The following is a 12,338-nucleotide window of genomic DNA, read 5'->3' on the forward strand; positions in this document are numbered from 1 at the left end:
TCTGCTTGACACTTTTTACTTTCTGATTTCACACATGACACGATTTATCGTACATCTTTGAGTTAAAAAAAAGTTAAGAACTATGTTTCAGAAATTACTTGCATATCACCCTAACTGTTCTTTTTACAACATTATAAGCTTTTGGATGTCATGTGATATGCAAAATTATACTATTTGCCAGATAGAATGAAAATGAGCATTAATTGGTATTTCATTGTTATTGTTAAGTTATTTATATAAACATATTTGTAATATATTTTATTATATATTTCATATATAAACAATTTAGTTTCAGATTCTTTGGTTACATTTGAAAATGTTTATACAATAGTAAACATAAATGGAAGTCCTTATTTAAATCTGACCATAAGCTGATATAATATTTCTACATAGTTTGTTAATTGAAAGAGACAGTGTATGTAAAGCAATTCTTCAAAGTTAAAAACTTTTTTTTCCCAATAATGTGTTTTAAGCATATGGCTTGGTGATCACCAACAAATTAACTGCATATTTGCATGTCAACTAAAACATGCCACAGGTAGAGACGTTAAACTGTAAGCATTAGCTTCAGGGTTTTCCAACCCGACAGGAGTGTTTCTGCATAGAAGGGATACAACAGGTTTCTCTGTGGTTGACTGACAAAGGTTCATTCATGCTTCACATAAACAGAGGAGAAAGTAAAGTAGAAACTCAGGTTTCAGTTACTGATAATGCAGGAACAGCGCTTTCCTTTTTTTGTGTCTTTTTTTCCCTTGGAGAAACAAAGTAAGCATTATATGCTCGCTATCTGTGAAGTGCACAAAGTAAGAGGGTGTTCTGCCTTTAGCTCAAATTTCAGATAGCAGTCTGTCCGCATAGGGTGTCTGGGTGTTAATGCTTGACCGACTGAGCTAGTGTGTGGTATGGAAACAAACAAACAGTAGTTACAACTTCAAATGTGTCATTAAATGTCAGGAATAGTAATCAAATTAAGAAAACAGTACTGTTCAATAACTTCAAGTGCTAGAGAATACATTAGCATCACAGAGGCTGCTCAGCTGCACAGGGGACAGATCACAGCCTGTCAAGTATGTGTATTTGAGAAGCCGAGGCTCAGTTTATCCATATTGAATGTGGGGAAGCATTGTTTCAAGCTCTCAGAGGGTTCTTGACGTATGGCCTTTTTGATGTGGAAGAAGGCAGCTCTTGTTGCCACTGAAATCCAAAATTGGCATTAACGTTATAATCATTAAACATGTTTGTTTTGTTTACTTCCCAAAATAAAATGTAGTTGTGATACATAGTTTATTCAACAGTTCCAACCGTCTTTTTTAAACCCATTTAATGTTTTGTTTCTGGCGACAATGTACTGCTTTGTTTCTTTGCTCCTCTGTGGACAGAAGTGGATCACTTGCAAAGTTTTTCTTTTCAAACCTCAGTCTGAGCTGTCAACATACAAAGCATTAAAGTAGACACAGCTCTGAGCAACTTTGCTAATCAACTTTTCTTCTTTTGTGACATACAAGAAAAAGGTGGCTCAATTTATGACCTGTAATTTGTAATTTGGCCCCATGTAAGGTAATCTGACTAAAAGCTTGTAACGAGCCAGATCTGTTTCTCAGTCATAAAAACAACTTCCTTGTTTTCTTTCCTTTGGGATAACTGGTTCAGAGTAGTATTCTGTGTTATTCCCTGGATGATTTACCCAAAATAAAATTTTTATTTATTGACATTCTGTCTGTCTCCTTTTTTTCTCTCTCTCTCCAATGGAAAATTTTGGATTCACAGTTCAGACTAGGGTGTGTCAAGAAGCATAAAATATTTTAAAAGTTTAAAAAACTTTTCACGCACTTTGAAAGGTGTGTGTGTGAAAGTCACAACCCTGACATGTTCCTTTGATATTACGCATTATAGTGTGAGATTATCAGCGATCACTGTGTGCTTTGAAATTATTTTTTAACCTTTCCTTTGTGCACTGTACAGGCTGTTTATTCGCTGTTGCTGGGAACCTTCCTACTTGGGCTGGGCTTCTTTGTCGTTGATTGGATGGGTGACAATCTGATACCTGCTTGCAAAACAAGGCAATAGATCAAGATGTCATGAGCTATGTGGGTTGTACATATTTCGACGTAGCTTTTGCACATTATGTACCTTTGAAAAAAGAAACCTGACAAGACGTACAGACTGGATCTTTTATTAGAGACATGAGGAAAAGAATGCACATTTGAGTTATTGTTACAAAACTGTACTTGCTTGTTGACACTGACATAGCATGACTTGGATAACTTTAGATTCTAACACCATTCACTGTCGTTGTCAGTAAAGGCTATATTTATATTCAGCGCAATATAGGCTAAACAACTATAGTTGACCATAATCTGCACACCACAACATTTATTGAAATCAGCATCCCTAGTGTACATCTTGTGGTCTCATTGCACTCCAACAGCTGTTATTATTAGGAACTGGCTCGTTGTGTTTTAGAATCAGTGGTGAACATCATGGCGGACTTCTTCATCATCCTCCATTTCATCTTCTTCGTATTCACCCATTTCATCAGCGGTGGCATCCTGGTACTGCTGATACTCAGACACAAGGTCATTCATGTTGCTCTCGGCCTCAGTGAACTCCATCTCATCCATTCCCTCCCCTGTGTACCAGTGGAGGAAAGCCTTGCGGCGGAACATGGCGGTGAACTGCTCTGAGATCCTCCTGAACAGCTCCTGGATGGCGGTGCTGTTGCCAATGAAGGTGGCGGACATCTTGAGGCCACGGGGCGGAATGTCGCAAACTGCAGTCTTGACATTATTTGGAATCCATTCCACAAAGTAGCTGCTGTTTTTGTTTTGCACACTCAGCATCTGCTCATCCACTTCTTTCATTGACATACGGCCACGGAAGATGGCTGCCACGGTGAGGTAGCGTCCGTGACGGGGGTCACACGCTGCCATCATGTTCTTGGCATCGAACATTTGCTGTGTGAGCTCTGGCACGGAGAGGGCACGATACTGCTGACTGCCCCTGCTTGTCAGAGGTGCAAAGCCCGGCATGAAGAAATGCAAGCGGGGGAAGGGCACCATGTTGACAGCTAGCTTACGGAGGTCAGCGTTGAGCTGTCCAGGGAAGCGGAGACACGTTGTCACACCACTCATGGTGGCTGATACCAGGTGGTTAAGATCTCCATAGGTGGGTGTGGTTAGCTTTAAAGTGCGGAAGCAGATATCATACAAAGCTTCGTTATCAATGCTAAAGGTCTCATCTGTATTTTCCACTAGCTGGTGTACAGAGAGAGTGGCATTGTAGGGCTCCACCACAGTGTCAGACACTTTCGGGGAAGGCATGACACTGAAGGTGTTCATAATGCGATCAGGATACTCCTCACGGATTTTGCTGATGAGCAGTGTGCCCATTCCTGAACCTGTGCCTCCACCCAGGGAGTGGGTGAGCTGAAAGCCCTGAAGGCAGTCACAGTTTTCGGACTCCTTTCTCACCACATCTAGCACAGAGTCCACCAGCTCAGCTCCTTCGGTGTAGTGACCTTTAGCCCAGTTATTTCCTGCTCCACTTTGACCTGCATGAAATAATTTTTAAAGACAATTGATGTTGAAAAATATTGTTTTAGTTAATACATCTAGGTTTTACACATAAAGGTTTTACATTTGTGACCAAAGAATGAATTGACTGACACGAAGTCTTGCACAGACAATAGTGATACGCAATGGATCATAATAAATTAGTGATTATATAACTTTTTATCTGGCATCAAGATGAAGTTGATAGTTTTGATATGTCTTGTCAGTTGTTGGATACAAAATATGTTACAGTTATACATAATTATAGCCCAACAATTTATCGATACGTTGATACTATCAGCTGATATTTTCTATTTGCCAGTCTATCGGTATCAGCATTAATAAAAGAGACAGGAGAAACACCCTTCAACCATGTTATGAGTGTTGTGGCTGCATAGTTTGTCCACCAGAGGGCACTCTTCAACTTCCCTGTACGCAGTAGATATTCACAGCACTACAAAGATCATAGAATATCGGTATCTATATTGGTCTTGAAAATCATCGACTGGATGGTTCGCCATGAAATTAAGACCAGTGGTCAACACCTGCCATAATTTTGTCAAACGTTGCCAAATGAAACTGGCAAGATAATAAAGGTTCCCACTTGTCTGATATGTATCGACAAGCTAAGAAAACAGCAGCTGTTGTGAAATTTTAGATCTTCTAAGTAACAACATCAGCATTGCCATCTTAATAATATTTCCATGTGTGCACTACCAGTTCACTCAAAACAAAAGTGAGCCTTGGTGTAGTTTTACAAAACTTCTTAGAAAGCTGATTAAAACTTGGCAACCAATTTGTAATTCAAAATAACTTATTTCTCTGGAAAGCATCAGTAAGTGATTTATCTGCCATTTTCAACTTGTTAGCACTTGTTATCCAGTGACAAAATAGATTGTCATCTTGGGATAAATGTTTTTGGCCCTCATATTATTATTTGCTTTGTGTTCTGCTGCAGAATCTCCACATAGACTGTATTTTTGCTAAGTCACCACAAGAGCTGTCTCAGTCGACACATGGGCAATGCATCACCGAGGGACTGCAGGAGCTGTGTGCTCAGAATATATAGTACTATGCAGTGCAGTGGAAACGAAGTGCAGCTTCATTGTCTGTGACAGTAGGTCAGACACATGCTGCACACATGCACGGATGACTCACACATGTGGAGTCGGTTCAGGATGAATGGTCTGATCCAGATTTATTGTCAACTCACCGAAAACAAAGTTGTCAGGCCTGAATAGCTGCCCAAATGGACCAGAGCGAACTGAATCCATGGTTCCTGGTTCCAGGTCCACCAGAATGGCTCGGGGCACAAATTTGCTGCCTTTGAATACGAGGACAGGGAGGGATGTGGAGGGGTAATGGATGGAAATATCAACAGTCTCAGTAACCTCAGCAACACCGGCAGTAAACCATGAAGAAAAACCTCAGCATATTTCAAAAGATTCGCAAGCAGCATTTCCTTAAAGATACAAGCCTCTCAATTAAGCTGGGAATTCAAAGCGTCTTCTGTTCTTTTCTTGCTTTTTGTCTTGCCCCACCCTTTCTGCCTGTCACCCTTCTTGCAAAACTGCTGCAGCGTGCTGCACAGCTTAATCTAAACCAGTGGGGTTTTCAAAGTGCTGAGTCTTGCAGGATGTATTCAGACACAGAAGCAGTCTTCCTTGACTTTGCCTCGTTTCACTTTCTTGCTCAGTGCTGAAGTTTTAATGTTGCTTATGAATCTGCACTTTTTATTTTAAGGACAATTTGTTTTGTTCAGTCTGCATTAGGTAGTTACCCCCCGTGACACTGAAGCCGGCATGCAACATGGAAACAAAGAATCAATAATGCATGCTGCTGGGAAATAGGATATGGGTAGATTGTTGTCCTTTATTGCCAATGCAGATGAGTAAAAGGTTGGATCAACCCTGGGTGCATGTGGATTGAGATGTTGACCGAAAACATGAGGCCTAATGATGAAACACAAATACTAATTCTTTATTATCCCTGCGCCTTTATTTACCAGGCACTGATTGGCTGCTTGATGTACGACAGCTGTGAGCAACAAAGCAGGTTGTATTTAGAAGGACCTGCAACACAGGCACCAGTAAAATCAGATACTGAGCATGAGTTCAGCTATACTGAGACTGCAGATACCTGTGCTCCCTATAGAGAGACAGAGGGGGAGGGGTGAGACAAGGACACAGAAAAAGAGATTTTTAGCAGGTGCACTGTCCTCATTTGTGTCCCTTCACTCATAGCAGAACCCAGTTTCCACTGCAGCTAAATTAGTGACATGAGCAAACTGTGACAGTCAAATGAGGTCTGTGTAGCATAAGGCCATGCAAGAATAATGATCAGTGGTTAAAAAAGCTGCTTTGTGTATAGTGGAAAATTCAAGCATGTGGTTTATATTAAAGCAACATTTTCCTTCTCACCTGATGCCTCATTGTAGTAGACATTTATCCTCTCCAACTGCAGCTCACTGTCACCTTGGTAACTACCGGTTGGATCGATGCCATGTTCATCACTTATCACCTCCCAGAACTAAGACAAAGCCATTACTATTCATTAGCATTTTAAAAAAAATCATTAATTTACTTATTTTTTTAGAGTAACACAGCAAAAACGAAAACATGAAGCAAGTTTGACGTGTGTGCGTCAGGCCTTGTTTTAGTTTTTGCGCATCTGGTGGCACAATGACGCGCAGCAGCGCAGGCCACATCACCTGAAAGATCAACCAGACTGAACCGCTCCATATAGGTATGTTAATCCGTGATTGATCGATATTAAACTCTTAAAGACAGATTTGTAATCACTTCGATTTAAATGTGCCGAACTAACAGCGCTTTGTAAACTATTAAGGCACACAAACGCGGTGACGTTCCACATTTAAATGAAAATTACTCCTTTAGATCCCTTCTTCAGAGATTAAATGAAGACATTTATACCTTGGCCCCAATCTGATTTCCGCACTGACCAGCCTGGATGTGAACGATTTCCCTCATGGTGAACTGCGGATGCGTGCAGGCAGCGTCCTTTCTCGACTTTAACTGGCGTCCACTCTTCAGCGTCTTGCCGCGGTGTTTCTCAAAATCAGGACTTGCCTCATTTCTCGGGTGAGTGTTGAGCCGGCGAGATAGATAAACGTGCTGCTGGTCAGATGACGTTATACACAACGCAGCATCCTCAGCATCCCTGTTAGCCAATGGGAGCGCCCCGGTTTGATGCAGTGGACCAGCGGATCATGCCGCATCATGGCCCTGACATCACCCTATCCCATACAGGCAAGCATAAAAAAAAGGGCTGCTTTCTCACTCGAATGGGGATGTTTTAAAAGATCCACATAATTAATTTCGCTATTAGAAGATGTCAGACTTTACCAGTTTAATGCTCCAGACTGCAGCTGCTGATTCATCCCAGTCGTCTTTTAAGCAGCTACCTGTAGAAACGAGCCCAGTTTTTAAGGCTTTTGTGGGTTTTAAGACTTAGCTAAGGCTAGTAGTGAACCTTTCCTTAGAAGGCACAGATTCTCCAGCTAGTTGTGCCACTGTATGTTACCTAAATGTATTAAATAACCGACTCTATGTAGGACTGGTCCTCAAGAGATAAGAGGTAAAAGTCAACCCTAGGGAACTTTCCATGTGACTATACCTCCATTACTTTGATGCAGGCTAAAAAGGAAAATATCTTAACATTCAGGAAACGTGAGGAGTTATAAATCCTACTTTCTGATGCCATTGATTGCGAAATGTCTCAGCTTGTCTATAACGACTTGAAGCCTAAGGGCTTCGAGTCATAATAGACTGCATTCAAGTTCGCCCATTCCCCCCTTCTTCATCTTCTTTGAACGCCATTATTAGAATACTTGAATAGACTTTAACTTTAAAATGATTTTTTAAAAAGACACAGAAGTCATAAATGTCATAAAAACACATCAATATCAACAGTTGATCAATAAATAGTGGTTTATTTTAACAACAGGTATGGCTTATATACAAGTGCATGATGACTGTTAAACTGAAAACAATATGAAACCAAACAACTGGAATTTATAAATGGTACAATCCATGTTTTTGTTTTTTTTGTTATCATTTTATTTATTTATTTTACATTCATTTAAATCTCCCCTTTAAAGAGATCTTAAGTCGCATGGTTAAGAGAAGCAACACCTGAAATGTGTATACTGGGGCTGTCCTATGTGAGACTTTCATCTGCCGGGTTCAAAACAAGTCCTTGCTAAGATCCAGGATCCTTCATCTTATTTAAGCTCGATGTTTCCACACATTTACCGTATTTACAAAAGACATAATCTTCTTCTTCCTCCTCTTTTTTGCTTGCTTTTCCAACAATTAAAAAATCCTATTCTATCGCTGGTGCTAACATTGCTTTGGATTACTTTCACTAAACTTTCATTTTGCTTCAAACAGAGTCAAATAAAAGGATTATTAACAAAAAGTGTAGTTACTCCCATCTGCATGGGAGAAAAGTGAGGAAGCAACATATCTCAGAAGACACTGGTTGCATCGTGCTGTGTCATTAACGTTACAGATGTCGCGTGGGATTTAGTTGATACACACTTCAATTTTTGCAATACACACTGAAATAGAGAGAGATCAACATTCACCGAGGAGGATTCCGAGTAAAATGAAGCTACTGACCACTGCAGCCCACCCACTCTCAACTGCAGATGCCAAGATTTCCTTATTAAATCTAGTGTCAACACCCTTTTCAACATTGTAGACTGCATGCTGATCTATTGCGTGCAGTCTACAATGTTGAAAAGTGTGTTGTCAACCCCAACAAAATCTGACATCACACGATTGCAGGTCATTGTGCTTTCACGTGTAGCAGCACAGCATACACAGGTTTAAATGATCTCAAGAAATATTTAAACAATATTAATGACTAGATGGTCGTCGTTCACAGCCACCCTAGATCAATCAAAAAGTGGAGCCATCGTGGTGCGATTTAAGCTGCATTTGAGTAAAACAACCACAGGTAGGCTTTCGCAATCATTCAAATAAATATCAAAGGATATGCAGGATTTAGTCAGTGCAAAGTTGAGTTTGATAAAAGCAAAACTTAATTCTAGTGACTGAAGTAGCTGTAAGGTTTACGGAAAATCTTCCGTCAAGTCGGCTGTTGCGTTTGACTCCTGAATGACACCTTAATAGAACTCCAAATACTCCCTGGATATAAGTAATTATGATACACTGTGATCATTTTAGCACATTTGAAATGACAACACATCACTCAGTTGGCTCTAAAGTTTTACAGTACAGTGTAATTATTATTATTATTAATAATAATGATCATTATTACGAGGATTGTTGTAAACAGTGGATTATCTGTAATCACACATCCTTCCTTAGACAAATATTACAACCTCCAAAGCACAAAGTACTACAACAACTGTCAAGTTTCACACACATTTAAGTCAAGTATAATGTTGTCCGCAGACGGACATGGGCTTTGGAAGGAAAAGTGCCTCCTCAAGCAAAAGTCTATCAATTTAAGAATATCAGTCGGTTAATCTGACTGAACGGTTGTGACCTGTATTTTTAAAATGTCGTTTTGACAAATGTAAGAAGTATTGCATTTTTTTTTCCTTCTTTTAAGGTAAACTTAGTTGTGCATGTGAAAGTATGAACACCCCGATGTTAGTAAGCTCTTAATGTCGGACCACGATTCGGAAAACACAAGGTTAGTGGTGCTGCGACATTTGGCAATCGCGTCAAACATTTTCGGGTTTAGGTTCAAAAATAATTTTTTTTTAGGAAATGATTTTTTTTTTTTCTTCTTCTTCTTTTTTTTAAGCTTTTTTGTTTGTTGCCGACACATTCACAATAAATTTTCATGCTTAGTCCCCACTTCGAAAGATAAAGTGCCACCACACCGAGGTGCCACAAATACTGTAAGAATGAAGTATAGCTCTGTACAATAAGGGCACGCCATGAGAGATTATTCAAAACAATACTTTGAATTTAAAAAAAACAAAACAATCAAGCGTAACAAGTAATTATCAATATACTTACATTAATACATTTACAAAAAAAAATCAAAAAACATTTGCATACCATAAATTTCATTGGCTTGAATGATTGGAAAAATAAAAGTTTCTTCTGACCGACAAAATGTGGGTCATTCTTTTTCACCAGTATCACTGCTCATATGCATCACAGATATGCTTTCTGTCAATTTTAATTCATCAAATGGTGATAAATTGTTCATTCTTCTTCTTTACTTCCTAGTTTTGGAATAGGTATCCACATATAGCCTATAGCAGGAGAGAGCACTTAACAGTATTCTCCCAAACAGGCAAATACTATATCACTAAAGTTTTGGCACTATTTCTACACTTTATTTTGGTCAGGGTAGTTTTTTGGCATTTTCTTTTTAAGAAAAAAAAAAAACTATTCCAATTCTGATTGCTTACCTCTATAGCAACAAAAAGCACTTTGTAACATTCAGATTTACTTGTCCATACATATAAAGCAACCTTTTTGTACAAATATCTTGACATTACCTTTGAGCACAAGTACCAGTGATTTTTGTTTGTTTGTTTGCTATTAGTACCATTGCATTTCTTCCCCAGTGCTGATGACACGTCTCAGTAATTATGGGAATTGCTTTAAGTCTCTTAAAAATGACAGTGATTTTGTCCCCGTTCATTTACGTCAGAGTAGTTAAAACGCTGGTGATTTCCAGTGACATTCAACGAAGCGCAGAAGTTACTGTCACATTGTCACATACCAGCCTGTGGCATTCTCCCGCTTGCATGGTCTCATTAGGTGGCTAAATGCACAGAAGGGTGCAGCAGCACTGAAAAAACTAAATACAAAAACACCCAAAACAAAACAAAACCAAAAAAAAATGAAACTTTGCAAACATGTTAACTCAACTCCAGGTGGGGAACAGTCTTCATTAAGTGCCTGCAGTCTAAGCAGGCCAGTTCCTGTTCCCATTGATGCAATGTTCATGTGGGTGGCTGCCTCCTGGTGAGACAATTAAAGCTTCAATTCCTGGCTGAAGAAGTGGATCACGATGATGCCATGCCGTTGACAGTGCTGTTTTCTGTGCTGGCACTGTCCCTGTCCCTGATCGAGAGAACACCCGAGTCTATGGGGGAGGACACTGTCCAGTCCATTAGAGAGGAGGGAGTTGCGTCTGTGGAGGCTGAATCTGTGATGGAAGATGGTACTGAATCTAAGACGAGGCGAGCGGCTGATCGTGGTTCAGTGTCTGTGACAGTCAGAGTGGTTGATTCTAGAGTGGAGCTACGTGCAATGTCTGTGACGGGGAGAATGGAAGGAGACTGTGCTGCATTGTTGACTGTATTTATGACAGCGCGAGTGGAAGAGTCCTCTGAGTCAATGCATGGAGGAGGTGTGTTTGGAGGTAAAACGTATTTTTCTTCAACGCAGGGAGAGGTAGAATCTAACTGAGGTGGCCGGGAGTCTATGAGAAGGAGGGTGGGTTGATCTCTTACGGAAGGAGGAGATAAATCCTCATCTCCTCCATCCATAGGAGAAGGAGGACTGTCTCTTATGGAAGGGGGAGAAGGAGAACCCGCTGAAGTGGCGTGAGTATCCTTGAGCAAAGGCGGGTCAGATGTTGTGCTTATATTTTCGATGTCATTATCCAGCGGGTTCGGAGATTTTAAAGTGGAGCTCGGTGGGGGCTCGATGATGGGCGTGGTGCAGATCAGCAAAGAGGAGGGTACAGTTTGAGGGACGGGGGGAGTGGAAGAATCCAATGAAGCAGCAGGTGTAATTTCTGCTTCTCTTGTTGGGGATTCACCACTGTCATTCATTTCAGGTAGGGATGAATCTAACAGTGGTTCCACAGACTCCAGGACGATTGCAGGAGGTTCTTCTGCAGCAGCTAAAAGTGGGTCTGTGACACATGGGGCTTTGTGTAAAGGAGTGGAAGACAGCAGGTGCTCTTTACTGCCCTGTGTGACGGCGTCTTTACCCAGTGTCATCATGTTGCCCGCAGATGAAGATGAAACCGAGTGACCGTTGGGATCTTTAGGGCCAGCCACAAAGGAGTGCATCTCGATTAACTGCATACCTCCAGTCAAATCAATAGCTGAAGAGGCAGTAGAGTCCATGATGATGATGGGCGCTTCATGAAGTGGTGTGTCACGCACTCTTGTGTAGTCCCTGGTGCTGTCAGACGTGTGCAGCAATCCAGGTTTCCTCGGGGGAAGCAGGGGTGGACGGGTGTAGTTCTCGACATCAGCCAGGGTCTCGGGGAGTGGCTGATTGCGCGTTTCAGGCAACAGGAGAATGCAGATGATACAGATGAGAGTGCAGCAGGCAAAAATTATGTGATGAAGGAAATAGCCCTTCTGATTGTGGAGTTCCATGATGGGTTCAGTAAGCATGCCAAAGCCAGCGCTGGCCAGGACCAAGCCTAAACCACCACCCCTATGGGAAGACAGAATATTTATTAGCTTGTAATATCAATAGAAAATTGGGATGACCTCACAAACCTTTAAAACCTCTCACAAATATTGAAATTACTGCAATTTAAGTGAATCACAACCTGCACGTTGTTCTGGAAAGCTAAATCTGGTATTTAAAAGCAGTTTTGTTTTACCCTCCTCTTCTTTTCTGCCTTTTTCCCGAGGAGCAGCAGAGAGTGCTGCAGCACCGTCTACACCCTCTACCCCATGTTCAAATTCGCTTTCCTGTCATTGCCAAAGTTGGCCACTAGATGGTGCACTTCACACATTGTTAGCAGAGCAATGCTTTAAAAAAACTATATTTTTATACATCAAGTGCTGTGTCACACATC

The 12,338-nt window shown here is 40.8% G+C and overlaps 2 protein-coding genes across 2 annotated transcripts in view; both read right to left on the reverse strand.

Annotated features, from left to right (window-relative positions):
* Positions 1-2,167: 2,167 nt before the first annotated feature.
* On the reverse strand, positions 2,168-6,684 carry LOC308383914 (tubulin beta-2A chain). Its single transcript, XM_080862154.1, has 4 exons — positions 6,485-6,684; positions 5,972-6,080; positions 4,765-4,875; positions 2,168-3,550 (listed from the first exon to the last, which is right to left on the reverse strand). Exons 1-4 carry the CDS (start codon positions 6,539-6,541, stop codon positions 2,466-2,468), a joined length of 1,362 nt encoding a protein of 453 aa, XP_080718280.1. The 5' UTR covers positions 6,542-6,684; the 3' UTR covers positions 2,168-2,465.
* Positions 6,685-7,495: 811 nt separating this feature from the next.
* Positions 7,496-12,338, reverse strand: part of LOC308412363 (solute carrier family 22 member 23-like) — a 39,786-nt gene continuing 34,943 nt past the window's right edge. The window contains exon 10 of the mRNA XM_080906661.1: positions 7,496-11,968. Within this exon, the coding sequence (XP_080762787.1) occupies positions 10,576-11,968 (1,393 nt within the window). The 3' untranslated portion in view covers positions 7,496-10,575. The remainder of the gene's footprint in view (positions 11,969-12,338) is intronic.

Source organism: Rhamphochromis sp. 'chilingali', assembly GCF_963969265.1.
Source record: "Rhamphochromis sp. 'chilingali' genome assembly, chromosome: 16".
Classification (NCBI taxonomy): Eukaryota; Metazoa; Chordata; class Actinopteri; order Cichliformes; family Cichlidae; genus Rhamphochromis; species Rhamphochromis sp. 'chilingali'.

What these genes read in the sequence shown, in the direction of transcription:
- LOC308383914 (XM_080862154.1), bottom strand. Translation starts at nt 6,541, where the DNA reads ATGAGGGAAATCGTTCACATCCAGGCTGGTCAGTGCGGAAATCAGATT. An exon ending in CTACTACAATGAGGCATCAG is followed by an intron (nt 4,876 to 5,971) that starts GTGAGAAGGAAA and finishes TCGTATTCAAAG; the next exon opens with GCAGCAAATTTGTGCCCCGA. An exon ending in GCCTGACAACTTTGTTTTCG is followed by an intron (nt 3,551 to 4,764) that starts GTGAGTTGACAA and finishes TATTTCATGCAG; the next exon opens with GTCAAAGTGGAGCAGGAAAT.